At 44.6% G+C, this 20,902-nt stretch overlaps 1 protein-coding gene and 1 long non-coding RNA gene across 3 annotated transcripts in view; one reads left to right on the forward strand and one right to left on the reverse strand.

The window, feature by feature from the left end:
• Positions 1-20,902, forward strand: part of ACOT11 (acyl-CoA thioesterase 11) — a 61,740-nt gene that overhangs the window by 26,991 nt on the left and 13,847 nt on the right. Inside the window, exons 2-8 of one of the 2 annotated variants that reach the window (XM_079980742.1) lie at positions 719-866; positions 4,155-4,224; positions 8,508-8,558; positions 12,188-12,248; positions 14,733-14,834; positions 16,497-16,659; positions 18,140-18,296. In XM_079980742.1, the coding sequence (XP_079836868.1) occupies positions 737-866; positions 4,155-4,224; positions 8,508-8,558; positions 12,188-12,248; positions 14,733-14,834; positions 16,497-16,659; positions 18,140-18,296 (734 nt within the window). In that variant the 5' untranslated portion in view covers positions 719-736. The remainder of the gene's footprint in view (positions 1-718; positions 867-4,154; positions 4,225-8,507; positions 8,559-12,187; positions 12,249-14,732; positions 14,835-16,496; positions 16,660-18,139; positions 18,297-20,902) is intronic. The other variant, XM_079980743.1, reaches the window with a different exon arrangement.
• On the reverse strand, positions 18,819-20,895 carry LOC307218508. Its single transcript, XR_013839997.1, has 2 exons — positions 19,429-20,895; positions 18,819-19,289 (listed from the first exon to the last, which is right to left on the reverse strand). It is a non-coding gene; the product is annotated as an uncharacterized lncRNA (long non-coding RNA).

Genomic DNA, 20,902 nt, shown 5'->3' on the forward strand with positions numbered 1-20,902 from the left:
GAAGTGTTTGGTTTAACCGGAAGCTCCTTTTGCCTGCGATTGGTCAGTTGCTAAATAGTTTTCACTACTGCCTTGAATTTGTGGGGCAGAAAAAAGAAGGTGCTTTATTTGGGAAATAATTCATTTGGTGGCCATTAACTAACCTTTTTTGAGGTGGTTTCAGTCCCCCAAAAGCATGGGTTTGAGGTTTGTGTTGCCATAGATATTAAAAAGCATTTGCCCCACCCCTAGGTGTCCTCAAAGTGTGGGTTGTGGGCATGGGTGTAGAGCCGAGATTTATGTTGGGGGGGGGCAGGACACCCACCTGTCACCATCCTCTGCCTGGCTCTGTCTACCAGATTCAGAATGAAATATATCAACAACAGTGGTTTTTAATTACTTTCTTTTGACCCCAAGTGCTGAGAAAAACCTGTCAAAATCTTTTCACCATTTCTACTTTTAGTTAAGTATTTTTATTTATTTGCTTGATTTGGGGGGCAGCTGCCCTCCCTGCTCCCGCTTGGCTACTCCCATGGTTGTGGGGGCTTCCCTTTTTGATGGGTCCAGAAGGGATATAGCGTCCATAGGTGGGTGAATAAGTGTGCTGAAGGCGCTGCATAGCTTGACACACTGGAGGAAATCGGGCATCCAGACTGCAGGCGGGCGGCGGCGGCGTCTTGCTCTCTCGGCGCGCTGACTCTCTGCTTTGTTCCCCCCCTCTCTCTCCTTTCCCCCTCAGAGCTCGCCGGAGGCGCCCATGGAGAGTTACCGGAATGCCACCGAGGTGCAGATGACTCAGATGGTGCAGCCCTGCCACACCAACCACCGCCGCGAGCTCAGCATTGGCCAGCTCCTCAAATGGATCGACACGGCCGCCTGCCTCTCCGGTAAGCCGCCGCCGCCGACTCGCCTCGGGCACGCGGAGGGGCGGGAGCTCGTTTCTTGGCAACCTGCCCTCGGCTGGATCTAAAGCGCGCGCGCGCGAGCGCGACCTCAGCTTGCTCATTGCTTGCTCTTAAGGTGGACCGAGCGAGTTCCGGCATAAGCCCTCGCCGCGCAAGGGAGAGGCAAAACAAAACAAAACAAAACAAAACAAAAAAACACACAAGGCTTTTAGGGCAGCGGGCGAGCCTCGCCTGTTTTTCTTCATACCCAATGAATCTGGGGGCGGGAGCGCGAGCGGAAACGTCGGAAGGGACGCCATATCGTGGGGAAGCCTGTACACGTGAAGGCTCCCTGCATCCGTGGACTTTCAGAGGGAAAGAGAAAAAGGGTACTACTTGGCGCTCCCCACTTACAGACCTCTATTCCCCCTTCCCTACCGCTCTGAAAAACAAAACCGTGAGAGAAACTTCTCTGAGCTAAAGTCAGTCTTTGGAACTTTGTCTTTTTTCTTCATCTTTTATTCCCTGAGCTAGTGGTAACCGTGAAATAAAAATAATGTCCGTGCACACATGTATGGAGAACAACTGAAGTGGCAAACAAAACAAAACATGAATGAGCAGTCGGTGAGTGTAGTTTTGAATTGTGAATTAAGCTGGGCTGGCAGCTGGAGGCTTTCTTTGGCACCAAGAAGAAGATCCCCATTTACCAGTTCAGAGGCAAGACAGAAGGGCATGGAGGGCTGTGACAAGAGGGTTCATGGGGTGCAATGGTGGTGGTGGGGCGCATGTCCCACCAGTGTCCAACTTCATCTCAAAGCTTCCCTATCATAAAACTAGTTGCTGATCAGCCGATCAAGAGTGTAACTGCACAAGCAGAGAATCCCCCAGGGGAAAGACAACCAGGCCAAAAGTGCTGGTGGAGAAAAGCCATATATCTCAAAGCAAGCTAGAGGGAAACCAAGCCAGAGCAGCCATACCCACTGTTTTTGGTCCTTATTATAGAGTTCAGCTTATTTGTTTTTCCCTCTGGGCATGTTGCCTTTAGAACCTTTAACTACATTGTAGAAGCACTACTAAGGAACTTCATAAAGGAGCTTGCATTTTGAAAGCAGATGAATCTGAGGGGCTTAATCAATGAGCTTATTCAACTTTAAATGTGCCCAAGTCAAGCTGTTGTAATGATCAGAGGTTTGGATAAGACTTAAGGCACTCTAGTCCTGTACACTGACAGGCAGGATTGCTCACCTGCCAGACGTCCGCAGAGGAATCTGCACAATCCATAAGAACAACCCTGTTGGATCAGAACCGAGGCCTATTCCATACAGCAACCTGCTTGTGGGTTAAACCACAGAGCCTAGGACTTGCCGATCAGAAGGTCGGCGGTTCGAATCCCCGTGACGGGGTGAGCTCCCGTTGCTCGGTCCCTGCTCCTGCCAACCTAGCCGTTTGAAAGCACGTTGAAGTGCAAGTAGATAAATAGGTACCGCTCCAGCAGGAAGGTAAACGGTGTTTCCGTGCACGACCCAGAAGCTGTATGCCGGCTCCCTCGGCCAATAAAGCGAGATGAGCGCCGCAACCCTAGAGTCGGTCACGACTGGACCTAATGGTCAGGGGTCCCTTTACCTTTTTATACTACTGACACTTCCAGGACATACAAGCAAATGCCGCACCGCCAGAGCATGATTTCTGTTCTCATCCTGAAGCAAAGTTCTTAACCCGAGGTACTATTTCTGGGTTAACGGAGTCTTTAACCTGAAGCGTATGTGATCCGAGGTACCACTGTATATACTTTGCTCGGCCCTGGGCATTCAAAGGTAGACTGCCTCTAACCTGGGAGGTTCCATTTAGCTGTCATAGCTAATAGCTTCTGATATGTTCTCTCAATTTGTCCAATCTTTCTAAAGCAATCTAAGGGCTCATGCACACTTTCTTTCGTGCCATGTTTCTAAGCACAGGTCTGAGCTTTAGAGCTCCATGCCCAAATGTTGTTTTCTCCTGGTGCTTTCCCCAGAAAAACCCTCCTTTTACTGCTGCATCAGAGCAAATAGTTCAGAAGTGGGTGTCCCTAGGTAGACACCTTTATAGAGGCGACTTATGCAAACATTTCCATTGGGTTCTCTTTAGCACTGTAGCTGGTACTTGCTTAGATGGAGAGCGTTGTGTGTAGAAACCTCTAATTTCTGTGTGAATGAATTTTGGAATGTAGCCTGTCATACAAAGGTAAGTATTCCACCCATTGTCCCACCCACTTTGGCTCTGCCCTCCCCCGAATGTACTATGGAATGTTGCTCTCGGGCTACAGAAGATTTCCTACCCCTACCTTAACTCCACAAATTAAAATTTGACCTTGCTAATTAAATTGGCACTCACCGTTAATCAAGTAGACCTTTAATTGATTAAATCTGTCACTTAAAACTGATTACAACTTACGGGCTTTTTAGCGCCAATACTTCAACTGACCTGAACTTCTGATGCAAAGAAAAACAATTGAGAAGGGTATATTGCTGTTTATGGAGCTGCTTGCACAGTGGAAAGATACCTTCTTAAATTAAAATGAGGCTTGGAAGGTAACAACAATCTTACAATTAGAGAGATCACCAGCCTTTTTGGGGGCCCATCTGCATGTTCGGAAGTCTTTGCTTTGGGCACCACAAAATGCTCACCTCCTGGAAGAAAAGCTGACAGTGCTCAGAATCACATCCCCTCCACCCTCCCTGCAAGAAGAGGCAAAAACACCCACATGTAGGCCAAAATAAAGCACAAAATAAAAGCAGTCCACACCCTCGAAGAAACCTGGCAAACCTTGTAATAACCTCCCAAGCCAAAAAACATGAGTAAGAAGTCTGAGGTTGGTAGGGGGCATGTTGGGGGCTCTAGATATAGGTAAACCACCATTCTAGAAGAGAAGCATAGCCTTTTGAATACAGTATTTCAGATACCAAAGACCCAGCATCAAATCTTTAAGAGCCAACCTTGCAAAGAGCTGAAAAAGCATTTTGAATGCCTATGTTCCAATAGCAGCTTTTTAGGCAATTGGGTGATCACCTGCCTGGGATTTCCCCCCCCCCCCCAATTCTGCATGTGGGGATAATTGTGAGAGTGCTTCTTAACATAGCAGGCGCATGTGCTGGACTCTGCAGTTTTATGCGTTCTACCATGGTGTCGGTTTTGTTCCTGCAACCAAGGCTTCTTGTTTCCATTCTAAGCCTGCAACTGTAATTACTGTGAACAGAAAGAGCCCTGTTTGCTGCAGTGATGTACATAACTAATGTAGTTTGTTTGCCTTTTCAGCCGAGAGGCATGCTGGCTGCCCCTGCGTCACAGCTTCAGTGGATGATATCTATTTTGAGCACACAATTAGGTAACTGTCTCACTTCCTTGCCTCATTGCCGTTTAACTGGATTTTTAACTGGATTTTTAAAAATGTGCCTTTAGCAAATGCAGTAGTAGTAGAAATATGTGCCATGTTAATTAGCCCTTTTGAGCCTGGGTAACTTCTCTGGGTTGTTTCCCCCCCCCCCATTCATTTCCTTTTACTGGGACAGCCAATGAAAAATATTAGGTTGAAAAATCAATGGTTTCTTCTTATCCATTAAGATGGGGTGCTCCAGCTCTGCTGTTTCAGTGCAGTATTGCAAAACAGGCCTCACCTTTGGTGTGTGCCCTTAACAAAGAATGCAGTGCAGATGCAGAGGGTAGGGGAAATTTGATTCCCTTGTTATAGCATCCCTATTCATGTGTTATGCCTGCAAATAAAATAGCAGGTATTATATTTAAGAGTAACATTACACACAAGTTGACATCCCAGATAGAAGGTTTAATCGGAGCAGCCTCGGGACCTGTTTTGAATTCGGTTCTGTTTGAAGGTCGGTTCTCTTCCAAGAACGAAGAGAGTATTTGGAGCATTTGCAGGAAGCTGCCTTCCCTACTGACCACAGCCCACCCCACACATCTGGCGTTTGGGGAGGATGTTTTGGGGATTATAGGATTACGACTTCTCAGAGGGCTTGAGCCTCTGCACCTCTCCGATTTAGAAAACGAGCCGGTGCCAAAATGTGCAGCTGCATCATCTTACACAGTGATATGTGCGTCAGCTGCAAGAACATATTTGTTCTTCTGTTAACCAGCTTTATTTATTTCAATTCCTGTTAATATACCAGGTCAAAATATTTGTCTCTCTAGCCCTGTATGATGTCCCTTGACTGGCAATAGCTCTCCAGTGCACCAAGCAGAGGCCTTTCCTGAGGTCGTCTCAACTGGAGATGCCAGGGATCTTCTGCATGAAAAGCATGCTCTCTGCTACTGAGCAATGACCCCTCTCCATCTTCTCCTAGAAGAATGTCACAAAACAAACTCCTTCAGGGCACAGGAATGTGCCTTGTACTGAATGAGGACCATCTGCCTATCAAGCTCAGTATTGCCTTCATTGACAGCAACTCTCCAGGGTTTCAGATGGGTCTTTCCCAATGGAGGACTTTGGAGGTGGGCTGTTATTAGGCGACAGAGCAACTGCCTTACGTGCAGAAGGCATATGGTTAAATCCCAGGCAGCTCCTGGTAGTGCTGGGAATTTATTTATTTATTTAATTAATTAACAGGATTTATATCCTGCTTGATCACCCATTGGCTCTAGGTGGTTTACACAGAATGTCCCCCGTCTGAAACCCTGGAGAGCCACTGCCAGTCAGTGTAGACCAAGGCTCTCCAAACTTAGGTATCCAGCTGTTTTTTGGACTACAACTCCCGTCCGTCATCCCTAGCTAGCAGGACCAGTGGTCAGAGATGATGGGACCAAAAGCAGCTGGCGTAGACAATACTGGGCTAGAATAGATGGACAGTCTGACATGGTAGAAGGCAGCTTCCTAGGCCCACGTGGAGATGTCAGGGACATTCTGCATGCGAAGCAGGCGCCCTGCCATTGACCGATGGTTCTCCCCCATGGCGCTTATATTTAAACTTAAAGCCTTGAAGCGAATTTTCTGAAACAGAACGTTCACGCTGAATTTTTATTATCCTTCCGTTCGTATTTGAATATATTCATGTGTTACACAAATGGCATGAAATCATTATGGTAAGCGCAAGCTCTGTGGCATACCTGTCTGTGTTAAAAATTAATAAAGCACCTTTCAGGCAGCGGTGAGAAATTAAGTGGGCTTCTTTTTCAGAGGGCAGGTATGTAAAAACCTAGGTTCTTTTTTCTAGCTTGCGGGGTGGGTGGCCGTGCCCTTCTTTTGGGAAAGCTGTCGGAAGATTGGGTGAATTTGGAGTTTTGCCTTTTTTTGGTAATACTTTAAACTTTTATATTCCATTTGAGTACCCATCATCTTGATTCTTTTAGATGTGTGGATTTACTAACAATCTGCATGACTCTCAATATGGCTTCAGATCAGGAATGGGGAATCGTTAGTCCTCCAGATGTTGTTGGACTTCAACTCCCATCAGCCCCAGCCAGTGTGGCCAATGGTCTGGAGCAGAAGGGAGTTGTAGTCCAACAGCATCCGAAGGACCACAGGTTCTCTATTCCTGCCACAGATTATTATGTCCCATTTACTACCACCTGGATGCCCTCTCTCAGCCAAAGTTTGGATGCTTGGGAAAGGGCATGTCTTCTCCTTGACAGCCTTGTCAGTAGTTAGCTGTGAGCCTCTGGTACTTCCTTGTCATTTACACAGACAAGCAATGTACCCTGGCCACTTCCAGCAAATGTCGCCTAGCCTTTCCTGCGGTTGTAGGTCTGTCTGTGGGCTCTGGAGCTTGCCAGAACGTGGCTTTCATATAGTTTTTAGGGCAGGTTTCCCCAAACTTTGGTTTCCAACTGTTTTTGCACTACAGCTCCCATCATCCCTAGCTAGCAGCATCAATAGTCAGGGATGATGGGAATTGTAGTCCAAAAACAACTGGAGACCCAAGTTTGGAAAACTCTGTTTTAGGAGAACCCAGGTGCACTGTCAGCCTTTACAAATTTCTAGAGAAGCTATGCTTTGGAGATCCTTTATTTATCTCAGATATTTATACTCTGCCACTTCAGGCCCAAAGGATCTATGAGTGGTTTACAAATGAAATGGTAAAAATACAAGTCACAGTAAAAGTGCAGCAGAGCAGCAATAGTTAAAAAAAGGAAACTTTTTTTTAAAGAACCCCATGGCATATAAAAAGGTCTCTACTTGGCACTGAATGAACATCAAATTTGGTGCCAGGAGAGGTTGTCTGAAATGAAGAGGGCATTCCAGAGTTGGAGCTTGAAATGCTACTACCTCCAGCCACCACTTTCCTCTCCTTCAAAGGGGGAGAACCCAGAGATGGGCCTCTGTGGATGCTCTTAATGTTTGGACAGGTCCTTGAAGGAACAGGCAGTCTTGGACCCAAACAGATCATGGTTTTAAAAGGTTAAAACTAGCATAGTGGTTTGAGATTAGAGAGGGACAAGGAGCCAGTGCCTTTTTTAAAAAAAGGGCATTCTATCTGCCTAGTCAGTCCTCTAGCTGCTATGGGTTGAACCAAGAGAAGTGGCCTGGTCTTCAAGGCCACCCCCATATAGCAAAAATTACAGTAGTCCAAATGGGATATTACTAGAGTGTAGATAATTATGACCAGGTTATCTCTGTCAAGGAGAGGCTGCAGCTACTGCTGCAGCTGCAGGCAGGTGTTTCAAGACATGGAAGCCTGGATCAAAGAGCACCACAAGCCTTGAAAAGATAGTCAAAGGGAGATGTTTCTGAGCCAAAGCGCATGGCTGCATATGCTGTGGAAGACAGTAAGTTATGTTTTGTGAGTGCTCTATTAAGTGATAATGATTGTGGTTAGAGTGTACTATATATAAAACACTGGAACTTCTAAACAGTACCTTAGTACTTGAGCAGTGGTAGAACTCGTATCCATGCTTATTACGCTCCAGGGAAGCAAAAAAAGACAAATTAAAGGTGCAAGACTCCCACAAGCCACATATTCCCAGATCAACACCAGCATGCAAACAACATATGCAGATTGGAAATAAGCAGAGAAATATGAGCCAGGATTGTCTTCATACCTGAGAGCAGCTTGAATGGTGCTAAAATGAGGGGTAAATTAAGACCAGTAGCCAACTAACTTGGGTTGGCTTCTTGGATACAAGCAAGGTGTGTCTATGCAAGAACTCTTGGATCAGTGTTTTGTCTCAAGATCAAAAGGCCAATAATGTTCACGTTAAAAACATGGGGGGAGGGAGGAAGAATCAGCACAGGTTATTCAGCACCTTTTAATCAACACAACAGACTTGTAAGGTGGGCTAGATGGAGACTAGCCCAAGGCTAGTGAATTGTGGGGTTTGGAGTCTGATCTGGGTTCATGTCAGACACTGTCCAGTAGACTGAACTTTCCCCTTCTGATATGAATAGAAAATATGGGCAGTGCCTGCTGGCCTTTTGTCTGTCCACGTTTAAGCCTGTCCTTCTCCCTGTTCTCCCACAGCTGGAAAGCATCTATAAGAATGTTCCAGTGCCACTCAGTTATGTTGACCTGGTGGGTTGGACAGTTAAGGTCCTGTAATGAAACACACCCCTTAGGTCCCACAGAGTTTAAGCAAATGTATATTTTATATTGCGAGAGGCGACTTCTTTCTTTTTCAGCTCCACTTTGCTTTGTTTCCCTCCTTATCCTTTTGTATTAGACAGCTGCATGTAAAGTCTCCTTGGTGCCTATGTGGGAAGGACGAAGCCTGGTATGAGCCTTTGCAGTACAAATGTTTACAGCAATAGACTAGATTGCTGATCTCCTAACCCACTGATGTCCTGAGATACTGGTGTTAATTAACCTAACTGACACGGTATTCAGAATGCACCTACTAGCCTGCTTTTCCTGTGCACAGAGACGGTTCTCAAAAAGTGTAATATTCACTTTCTGCAGCTTGCAGATGTTCTTTCCATCTTTCCGGCTCTAAAACAAACTGTAACTCTTCACAGGGTGCACATGGGACTATAAAATTGTTGTGTGAAAAATGAAGGGATGCTTTGTCCATCTGCTGTTCTGGCTTCTAGAAAAGATGCAGTTGCCAGATGAAGGGCTCGTTTTATGGGAGCAATTTAATTTTCTTCATAGTACTCTATGAGTGGATGGAAAGGGAGTAGGTTGTGTTTTGTGGGACGAAGAAGGTGCATTAGGAGAACTTCAGCCCCTAATAGCTCTTTACTTCTATGTCCCAAATCCAGGTCAGGAGTATTAAAGGGGAGGAGTGAGTAGTGTCGGAGCCTGTTAGTTACCAGAATGAAGAATGACTTTCAAAAAGGCAGGGATTCAAACAGTTATGTATTAACTGCGATTAGACCCCTAAGTGCAAAGTAGGAGTTCAAAAACCTTCATCTGACTAAATCATCCGGAAAATCTGAAATCCACACAACTCTCTGGGAGTTGTGCTTCAGATGAGCAATGTTTTCTACTTAATGTCATATGAATGCATTTCCTGAATGTCAACTGACGGCAAATGTAACCCAGTCGTGCAGTGTCATCCAGAGATATTAGCAATACTCTGGTCATGCACAGGGACTCTAAAAATAGCTTCCCCCAACTATTATTTTTTTCATTATGTATTTTCTTTATACATTATGCAAACCATTGTTTGAAACACACACACACCGTATTTTTCGCCCTATAGGACGCACCATCCCATAAGGCGCACCTAGTTTTTTGGGGGGGAAATAAAGGGGAAAAAATTTATTTTCCCCCCAGGCGCGGGGCTGGGGCAGGGGAAGCCTGAGCTTCCCCCGACCCCAGCCCCCAGAACAGGCAACTCTCCGCAAGCCGTGGGAGCCTGGCACCGGGCTCCCGTGCCTTGCAGAGCGCTGCGTGAAGTCTGGGGGCGCTGAGCTCAGCGCGCCCAGGCTTCAGCATGCAGGCAACTCTCCGCAAGCCGTGGGAGCCTGGCGCGGGCTCCCCCGGCTTGCGGAGAGCTGCGTGAAGCCTGGAGAGCGAGAGGGGTCGGTGCGCACCGACCCCTCTCACTCTCCAGGCTTCAGCGAAAACCTGCATTCGCCCCATAGGACACACACACATTTCCCCTTCATTTTTGGAGGGGAAAAAGTATGTCCTGTAGGGCGAAAAATACGGTACATATATCTACATGTGCTAAATTTTTCGGTAGAAGCTATACCCCAAAGCATTGCTGAAATCCTTTCTGCATTTTCTTGGGTCTTGCGGTGTAAGTCCTACTGAGCACAGTGAGACTTTATTATTTCTGGAGAAGCATGCATCGGATTGTGCTTCATGAGAGAAGTCATGCTATACCAGGTGGGGCAAAATTCTTTCTTTAGCCCATCATTCAGATCAGACATCATTTTATAATTCACACAAGAATCAATATGCACGCATAGCATTTAGTAAAACTGAGCCAGTGCATGTTTTTTGGCTACCTCTGGGCTTTGCAGTTCAGAATGTGGTTACCTTCAGATGCTGTTGGACTACATCACCCATCAACCCTATCCAGCATGGCCAGTAGCTAAGGATGATGGGAGCTGTAGTCCAGAAACATTGCTTGCCTCTGGCATAGCCTGTCAAAAGAGCTGAATAGTTTTGTTGCTTTCACCTTTCTGGCTTAGTTTCTTGACTGTTCTTTCCAGTTCAGAATTGTCAACAAACTACCAACAACTCTAAGAAGAAAGAAGTTGATCCTCTCTAAATCTTCTGTGTTGTTGTTTTTTTAAAATGTGCTTTGAAGCAAACTGTTTTGGAATAACAGTAGTAAATTGTTCACTCCCTGATTTAAGTAACACGTCCCTTTGAAATGGGGCAAAATCTTCAATATTCTGACAGAGACATTTAATTTAGTTCTTGATCTTACTTGCGTGCCTTTTGCATGTCAAATGCCTTTATTGCAAAATAATTACTTGTCTGCATATAATTTCTAAGAGTTTAGTCAATGAAAGGAAGGGTTTGTGTGAAAGAAACTAGGTTAGTGGGTGAATCTTTGCTTGGGATCTGTGGTTATTGTAATAGTATATGATCTCCTGTGTGCATGTATACCTTTTGGGTGTTTTAAGGCCAGTATGAAGGAAGTTCCCTTTTGAAATCCATTGTTTCCACTTGCGTATGTGTGTGTGTATACACACACACACACACACACACACACACACACCTGCACACTGAGACAACTTCCATTTCAGAATGTAGAACTTAAAACTGGGAGAGTTAATCTCCAGCTAATGGCGTGTGATTCTAAAATACTATTAATTCAGTTTTTACCCCGCTGTTTGACCCTACCTGAAAAACATCACTTTGAGTTTCATCAGCAATTGCACTGGGTGGCAGTAAGAGATGTGTCCTTAAAGAGGCTGTGTCTACTCATAAGGTGCTTCCAGACGGGGGCTCAGTTTTCTAAATGGGTCATTGGGATATTGTAAATGGGTTGCCTGCAGCAGATTTAGATGGGAGAAATTGTGGGCTGGGTTTTTAATGTCAGTGATATTGGCGGAAATGTGCATGCACGAGGAGCACAGATTCCACAAGGAACAGCTGTCTGGAAGCACCCCTAGACAAAACACCACGTGGGAGCACTTGAGCCTGGCTTCATGCCAAGCAGATTCACTTGGCTTGTAGCACGAGGGTGGTGGTATCCTTCACTATCCATATCAATGTTGTGGTGTGCTTAACGAACTCCTCCATCTCATATCTGGGCTGATCTGGTGGAGAAGCTTAAGGAAAGTCCTGTGTTGAAATGAAGTGTTTAAGGCAGGCTGTGACTATCCTGCCTAACCTTATTCTGTTCTCACCATTGGGGGATTTTATTTTATTTCATTTTTTACTGAGCAACTGAAAGGGGAGAGAGACTTGCCATTGCGCTTGAGAGCTTATATTAAAGCTGAGCGTCTCTGAACCCAGGCAGATAACTTTTTGAGGGATGACACATCCCGCTTCCTTTATAGAAAGGTAGATATTATTTAAATGTGTGTTTAGCCATGGGTGAAATCTTATCTATGTGCCCTTTTCTGATGAACCAGAAAACTACACGAGGCCTGGGCCTACAAAGTCTTCCACTTGGGACCTGGTGGGGAGGGGGGAAAATAATTTCCATCCCATAAATCTCTAGGCCTATCCAGTGCTTCCTCTCAGCCGTTCCGTGAACTGTCCGGGTGACCTAACTTACAGGCCTCAGGAATTAATCTGACTGTGTTGCTTCTAGACACCCGGTGGGAGTGATTTGAGCAGAAAGCTATCTTAACAAATGGACCATGACAGCAGTATTGTCGAGCAGGGCCCACCAGTCAGGTAGAACTCCTGCATATCAGAACCACAGGATGCTTTCTACCAATTGCATTTTAATGTTTCTCATCTTATTTATCTTTTCTCCCCTATCCCTAGTGTTGGGCAGGTTGTCAACATCAAAGCAAAAGTGAACCGAGCATTTAACTCTAGCATGGAGGTTTGTATGCTTCAGTGTGCTATCTTAGAGGACTTACATTTGTTGCCCAATAAGCAGCTAAGGTTGCAATCCTAACCCCACTTACCTGAGAGCAAGCTCCGCTGCATTCAGTGGGACTTACTTCTGAGAAGGCTAGGATCTCGCCCTACAGTTGCCAGTACCATGCGCTCAAATTTTGTTCTCCAAAAAGATAATGCAAACATGCAGTTATTGAGTTAATTTGAATTGAAGATGAGTTGCTGGGATATATATATATATATATATATATATATATATATATATGCACACACAGTCATACCTTGGATCTTGAACGACTTGCAAGACGAACGTTTTGGGTCCCGAATGCCGTAATTGTTCCAGTTTGCAAACGTTTTTTGGACCCTGAACATCCCTTGCGACTCCCGTTGCTTCTGATTGGTTGCAGGAGCTTCCTGCAGCCAATCAGAAGCCGCGCCTTGGTTTCTGAACCGTTTTGGAAGTCGAAAGGACTTCTGGTACAGATTCCGTTCGACTTCCAAGATAACACTGTACCAATATATCTCATAAAAAGTTGTTATCTGTTTTCCTAAGTTATTTAATATATCAAAGGATGGTCACAACCACTTGTAGAGGATGAGGATAGGTGGTGGAGGGTAAATGAAAAAGTGCAAGCTTTGTTATGGGAATACTAAACATTGTTTTCTTTGTCGAGCTTGAAATATTTTTGGCAAAAGAAGGGGGTTGGATAGTTTAAAGGAAAACAGAGAGGGCTAGGGATGAGGAGTCCTATAGGAATAATGCATGACACAGAAATAACATTCAACTATTTGGAGTGAATGCTACATAAGGGAAAGGCTGTTTTCTGTGTCTTCCTGCAGAAGTAAATCTTGGTTTCAGGTTTATTTCCAGCTTCCTAAGCCCTGTCAATGGGTTGAAATTCACTGTAGTGCAGTGGATAGGTGGCAGCCTATTTCATTTCATTTCATTTTTTTAAACATGCCCCACATATCTGGCAAAAATCAAATCAAATTCAGGGCACTTACATGATCTATAAAGCAATAACCATAAAAACAATTGCAAAACCAATAATGTATGAAACAAAAGCAATACGAACCACATGAGAAAATTTTAAAAGCGCATATAGGCTCAGAGCAGCAGCTAATAAAACCACAAGCAGGGACAATACCAGCCACAATGAGGACTTAAATGATACAATTTAACCACCACCGAAAGCTTGAGTGAACAGAACAGACTCCAACAGGTGTTGCAAATACGGTGCCAGGTAGATGTCTCTTAGGAGGGAGTTGCAGAATGAGGTACAATCGCAGAAGCAGCTCTGTCTCTGGTTATGGCTCACTACTCATGGTAGGAGGAGCTTCTAGAAAAGGGTCTCCAAAGACTATCTCAGCTTTTGGGCAGGTTCATGTGAATCTGCACCAGTCCATGCAGAGGAACATCCTCCATGTCAAGCAACATGTAGAGTAAAATGGGAGTTTTGCAGGAGAGGACAAAATCCACTTGCTAGGCACAGTGATCATGCTACAGCTGAAGTACTATTTTACTTGTGAGTTGCTGAGCTTTTGAAGCATATTGGCAAGATTTGTGTTCCAGAATGGTGTCACATTCCTGTAGCAAAGCCTTGTATTTCTTGGCTATTTTTCCATGTGCATGTGAATCCTGGAATTTGTCCTCAAAACCAGTTATTGTTACATGTTAATATTATGTTAAATACGCTATTGAATAATAATATTAACATACATGAATTCGTAAGGTTCCCCCCCCCCAGTGAAATATTTCTGAAGGGAAGTAGAGCTGTCACTGTTTCTGTGCAATTGGTCCAGTGTGGTATCCTGATTGTGATACTATTTCCAAGTCATCAAATTGTCCTTCATAATCATAAGGGCTAGAAACTTGGATTTTAAGTAAAAATGAAAACTTAAAAGCAGCTATTCCTGGAAGCTATATAGAGACCACATTTTGCAAGGCATAGAATATGTATGGCCCTGGTTTGTGGAATATTCATTTCTCCCATCAATTGTAAAAGCTCTTCTGTAATTCACAGAACAAGAATCTATCCAGGCGAAACCCAAACAGCACCCTGATTCCCATAACTTGGCTTCTGTTGCTGGAAAAGGGAAGAATGTTATCCAGGGGATGTCTGGTTTTCATTTTTCTGCCCCAGGGAACAAACTTCTGTTATTCATTTGCTTAGGAGAGCAGCAGTACATAGAAAGCAATAATCACACCGCCTGTTCACCTTTAAATATTCAGAAGTATGACTTGCCAAACCAGAGCTAAGAACTAGAACAACACAGAGAGCTATTATGCAGTGCAACTCCTTCAGGTGCTACAAAGCATTCTTTTGAAATATTATCCAGTTGTTTCAGATGTTCCTTTTTCTGAATGGGAAATAGTGGAAGGGTTTTTTCCCCTAAATGCAACTAAACTCTTAATTCAGTACCTCACCTTCATTTTTTCCTCCTCCCCTCTGGTGATTGTTTCTAGGTTGGTGTACAGGTCAGCTATGAAGACCTGTGCAATGGGGAGCAGTGGAATGTCTGCAAGGCCTATGCAACTTTTGTGGCACAAGGCAAGCCGTCTGCTAAGGTAGGCACAGAGAGTTAAAATCTTCAGTTTAGGCATTTGGAAAAAAACAGCATTGCTGCTCCATCCCTTCAACCCGCTTTCCCCCTTGAGATTTGCTTTATAGAGACTACCCTGTGCATTTAAAGAATGTATAAAGACTCTTGTTGATTGCTTTCACTATGTTATCATGGTCCTTAACAACTATTTATAGAAATAACACACACACACACACACACACACACACACACACACAAATCAGTTTTTATATGGTATGTTGCTGGTGCAGCTCTGCTGAGGTCTAATTTGTAATGTTGAGACTAGGAGAAAAATAAAGATATTTTAATTCAATCATAACTTATTAGCTGGTCTAGAATTCTGCAGTACACAAATGGGATAGCACTGCATGGTTTTTAATACAAATTGGGGCACACAGATATAAATACAGATTGCTTTCATGGTGACTTGTACTCCTCCTTCCGGCAATTCCTGCAGCCAAGCTGGTGCCAAACACATTGCTCTGCTTTCCTTTGGACATCAGTGAAGCCAAGGGGAGGGTCTTGACCTCTGGGCAACCCAGGACCTCCATACATACTGCCCAGGCTTGCACCCTGGAGAGGTAACTTTGGTGCTACTAACGCAGTAGTTTGACTTCACCCTTGGAGGCGCACTCCATTGCCAACAACAACGACATTATTGGCTTTGTGGCATACAGAGCTTTGGCTGATTGTGCAGTGGACGAAAGTTATATGAAGGTTACAGTTCTCTGCATACTTGCAAGGATTGAATGTGCTGGACTTCTGCGAAAGCACACCCAGGACCATGGTGTAAATCAGGGGCTGGAAACCTCAGGCCCCTTTGTTTGACCTTTGAGACTCTCCTCAGACTGCACACCTCACTGAATCTCCTTGAGTGCTTTTGCCTGGTCAGAATGTGGATAATGCCTCTTGCTTGCCTCTATCGATTAAAATAGAAAGCTTGTTGCATGCCTGTAATGTAGCCTACTGTACAAAGGTGTTTGGAAAACAAGGCCATGGCACCATTTGTTGTGAACTGCAAGGCCTTCCTTGACATGCGCACACACTCCCGTCAAAGTGAACAACACATTTATTGTTTTATGCTAGAGCTATGCAAACTACAGAGAATATTAGCATCCAGATAGGTAAAATGTGGTTTGGTAATGCTTTGGGTATGTCCTGAAATTTTTCCTTCAGCAAGTTTCCAGAGCTAGTAGAACTCCCTCCAAAGTGATTTGTGTATTGCCCCATCTCTACAGGCTTTTAAAGGGGCCGATGAAAAACTCACTTGTTCCAGTTCCCCTTTCCTTAAAAGGATTTAGAGTGCTACTTTTCCAGAAACTGTTTAAAGGTTGTTTTATTGAATTATAATGGTGTGATGGTGGCCTGTGAATTGTTTTCGAGTGACTGTTGTTGTAAATTGGGGCTGTCATTGACATACTGTATTAAATATTATTTTATGGTGGTTTTATGTCAACCGCATTGTGAGGTCTGTGCCCGAAGAGGCAGCTGAAAGATACTTCATTAGCTTTTAGATTTAAAATAAATGGAAGGTCATTGCTGAACTACTTTCTCAGAATGCGGAAAATCTCAGGTCAGGATGCTTAACACCGGCAAAGGCTCTCTACTGAAAGGTACATTTTATGCTGTTTTTCCATAATACACTTAGATCAAGTTAAAGCCCCTGGTTCCTCAAACCGAAGAGGAGAAGATTGAGTACAGCGTTGCAGCTGAACGCCGCCGCATGCGTCTGGCCCACACAGAGACCATCAAAGACCTTGTTACTAACAGCCCTGTCCAGTCCAGTACAGAAATCCCCAGGCTCCTTTCAGGTACTTTTTGCTGATGGGCAGCACTTGTCTAGTACATCAATCCTGCCACAGGGTTGGAAACAACAAAGTGTGCTCACAAGCAGGAAAAGGGAACCATCAGCAACTGAACATTGAGAGTTGAAGCTAGCCCTGTATCTGGAGAGCGTGGCACCACCTATAATTGTGGGGTGGCCACCACAGAATATAGAAGCAGATGATTATGTACTAGATGGATTCCTCACACTTTGTCAGGCAGCATTGTCTCTAGCAGTCCCCTGGTGCATGAAGCAGTATGTACCTTTGACCACATGTTTGCATAGCCAGCTACAGCTTCCTGCCAGATAGATATACATGGATGTATTTCTTTTTCAAATTACAGTGTTTACAGTGTTTACAGTGTTTATATGATGGGTTTCCCACAGCGATATTTATGTAAGGTATTCTCACGCATAGAAGAAAGAAGGTAATTGGGTTTTGCTAAAGATTTAATCTTCAATGGCAGTCAGCCTTGCTTTCTGTGTTGTCCTTGCATTTAGAGCAGCAGCTGTATTTCCTAGCGGATAGGAATACTTGGAGGTTTTGCCAGAAGATATCCTCATGGGTGGCACAGTGGAAGAAGCTACTGAGAGCATATCGCTGGCCTGTTGTTAAATCCCTAAGGGGTCACAGGCTTGAAGCCCATATGCTGTTCATGCCATGCTGTTTAAGGAGGCACAACAGTGGTGCCAGTGGTTGTCACTTAGGGGCTTCACCTTTTGCAGAGTTTACCTTAATCATCACTACCTTTCTTAAAAAGTCATTAAACCCCTAACAAAGAAATAAGCAATTTGAAATACTATAGATAGAACCTAATGGAACAGGAGTGAAGTATAAAGCTTGGGAGTGAACAGAAGTAGAGATGAGAATGATCCCTGGTTTGTTGCCTAGAGAAGAAGAAATTGGCAAGCTTGACACCCTGCACTTTTTGAAAGAGATGGTGTAGAGCAGGCAATGGGGCTCATGGGTCCTTGCTTTTATTTATTGGTTGCATTTATATCCCACCTTTTTCTCCAAGGAGCTCAAGGTGGCTCTCCCTCATCCCAATTAATCCCTACAACAACCCTGTGAATTAGGTTAGGCGGAGATGCAGTGAGCTGCATGGCCAAGTGGGGATTTGAACCCTGGTCTCCCAGTTTCTAGTCCAACACTCTTAACCACTGTACTACACTGGCTGCCACTTGTTTCCCAGCTCCTGGTATCTGCATGCCTACCAGTTTATTCATTTAGACACATCCCAGTTTATTACAAATGTTGACTCTCTGTGGCTTCCTGGGGTTGCATGCTGTAAACAGGAACCATTGTGTCCTTCTTGTGCTGGATAATTCTGCAGCAGTTCCTGCCCACTTCCCTGCCAGACCGTGGCTCCCAGCAAATTGGAAAGGGTGTGGGGATTCAACCCTGAGAAGATTGTTCCTCTCCAGACACCTCTCTGATAAAATTGTGTCCTTTTTTTTCTTACCAGAGTTTGAGAACAGAGAGTGTGGCATGATGGTACCTGCAGAAAAGACCAGAGTGGAAAGTGTGGAACTCATCCTGCCCCCACATGCCAACCACCAGGGGAACACATTTGGAGGACAGATCATGGCCTGGATGGAAAATGTGGCCACAATAGCGGCAAGGTGGTCTACTTGGTTTGGGGGGAAGAACTAGGCAGGGTGGTGCTACCTGGCTGTTTAAGTTTGGACCCTGCAACTCCTGCTTCACGCATGGTTAGGACTGGCCTCCATATGAAGAGATGAGTGTGCCACTATGATGTCTACTCTCTTCATTGGATGAAATATACTCAGAGTCGCAAAGTGATTTCATGCTCTTTATTCAGCTCATAGTGGTGAGGAGGAATGAATGAAAGTCCCCTCAAAGTATCTGCTTTATATACATTATTTACACAATGGGCTGCACATGATTGGCTAATTCCGGAATTCTACTGTAAGCCAATCAGGTTGTGGATTCACTTCAATCTGCAGCATGATTGGGTGGTTCCTGCCAACCAATCATACTGCTGCATTGTTCTAGAACCAATCAGACTGCTGCATTCTGAATCCTATTGTTCTAGGACCAATCAGACTGCTGCCTTTTGGATCCTATTGTTCTAGGACCAATCAGACTGCTGCAGTTTGGATCCTATTCAACTCAGTACATAACATTGGAGTACTTCTGTTCCATCATTTACCAATAACAGAGGTGTTATTACTTCCACAGTTGTAAAACTGTCCTTCAGGAATCACTGAAAGCATTGCTCTCTAACACTGATTTAGTTACCTACTTGCCAAAATTTAGCAATGTTTCTTGATGACCATAGGAAGCTGCCTTATGCAGAGTCAGACCATTGGTCCAACTCTACCCCAATATTGTCACTACACTGACTGGCAGCATCTCCCCAAGGTTTCAGAATGGACATCTCCCAGTCTTACCTGGCAATGCAGGGGTTGTACCTGGGACCTTCTGGATGCAGACAATTGCTCTGCGCCTGAGCTCCAGCCCTTGCCCATTGGCAAGGTTTTAGCTCCTTTCCATAGAACTTCTGACTAGGCCTGCACAGCACCATAACGCACAATATAGCCAGTTATAGTAACATCCTGGTTTCAAAGGGTATGGACGAGACATCCTAATGGCTTAGTCCAGTGTTTCCCAACCTTGGGTCTCCAGCTGTTTTTGGACTACAGCTCCCATCATCCCTTGCTAGCAAGACCAATGGTCAGGGATGATGGGAATTGTAGTCCAACAGCAGCTGGAGACCCAAGGTTGGGAAACACTGGCTTAGACATCCTGGGTGGTATTTAACTAAGTTTTACTAAGAGAAGACCCGTTGACATTAATGAACCTAGCTTAGTCATGTTCATACATTTCAGCAGGTCTGTTCTGCGTAAAACGTAGCAGAATGCCATCCCATATCTTTCTCTGGTACTGCAGAAGCCAAGCAGGACTTATTTTAACTGCTGTCCCACAAGACAGAGATTCCTCATTGAAACAAGTTCCACTGGTTCAGATAGGCTAAAAGAAAACAGTCCCCCTCAAGCAGTGCTGGATTAAACCCTGTGGAGACTCCTAGGCAGCTGAAATCTTGGGGTCCCTTGCAAATTATCTTCTAAAACTGAGAAAGCCTGATTGTAATTTTCATTCAAGATCAGTAATATTTTGATCCATTTTTAGTGGGACCCCTAAAGGTGTGGGGCTCGTAGGTCGGTGCCTATTCTGCCTATTTACATTTCTACTTCCAAAAGTAAATTCTATGAGTTGTTGCTTTAGTGAGAAGTAGCATAGAACATATACGCTGCCTTGTATCAAGTCAGACTATTGGTTGGTCCAGCTCAGTATCATCTATACTGATTGGCCCTGGATCTTCAGGGCCTCACAGAGGAGTCTTTCCCAACCCTGCCTAGAGATTCCAGTGGTTGAACTTGAGACCTTTTGCATTCAGATTGCATGCTGGATTGTGGCCCTACTCAAATATTTCCCTGGCTGCTGCAGAAATGCATCTCCCTTTATGCACTTTACTCTGGCTGAGGCTGGTGTGCATAACTTTTGCCTTCTCCCCATAATTAAGCAGATGCACTGCATCTCTCTTCACCAGGGACAGTTGTAGCACTGGCAGCCTTCCTTGTGTAATTGTTTAGGGTCCAAAGCTTTGAGCAGTGCCAAAGATCGTCCTTCACTGATAGCGGAGACAAGCTAGCTGCTTCCCTGTAGGTGACACAGTGACACTTAGTTCTGGGGATCTGGATGACATAAGTTTGTGAAGAAGAGAGATGAAGGGAAACTTAAATTGGGTACTTCCCAAGCTTCCCACACTCCCTCATTTTTAGGGACTCCCTGTGTATTCATGGATTGAGAAAGAGCTTCTCCACAGCAACGAGCCAGAGGGAAAATAAGGTCACATCCACACTGCACATTTAAAGTGCATGGCTTCCTGGGTACTATTGTATACCCCTCACAGAGCTACAATTCCCAGCACCCTTTGCAAGCTATGGTTTCCAGGTGTCTTTGGGGGAAGCTGTGCTCTTTAAAATATATGGTGTGGGCTTGACCTTTGCTGGATAGCCTAGGTCTGACTCTCGCTGTGTCATGGTAAAAATGTGTTGTTTTGTGAATGGAGAACTGATAATATCTCTTGTGTGAGAGTACAGCTTACCCATTACTAGTTGGAAGTAGTATTTGGATATTTTGTCCTGCAGAAGAATACTGGTTTTGATTTTTCAGTGCTCATAATATACTCTCTCTTCCCTAG

Source organism: Podarcis cretensis (genome assembly GCF_951804945.1).
Source record: "Podarcis cretensis genome assembly, chromosome: 6".
NCBI classification, from domain to species: Eukaryota; Metazoa; Chordata; class Lepidosauria; order Squamata; family Lacertidae; genus Podarcis; species Podarcis cretensis.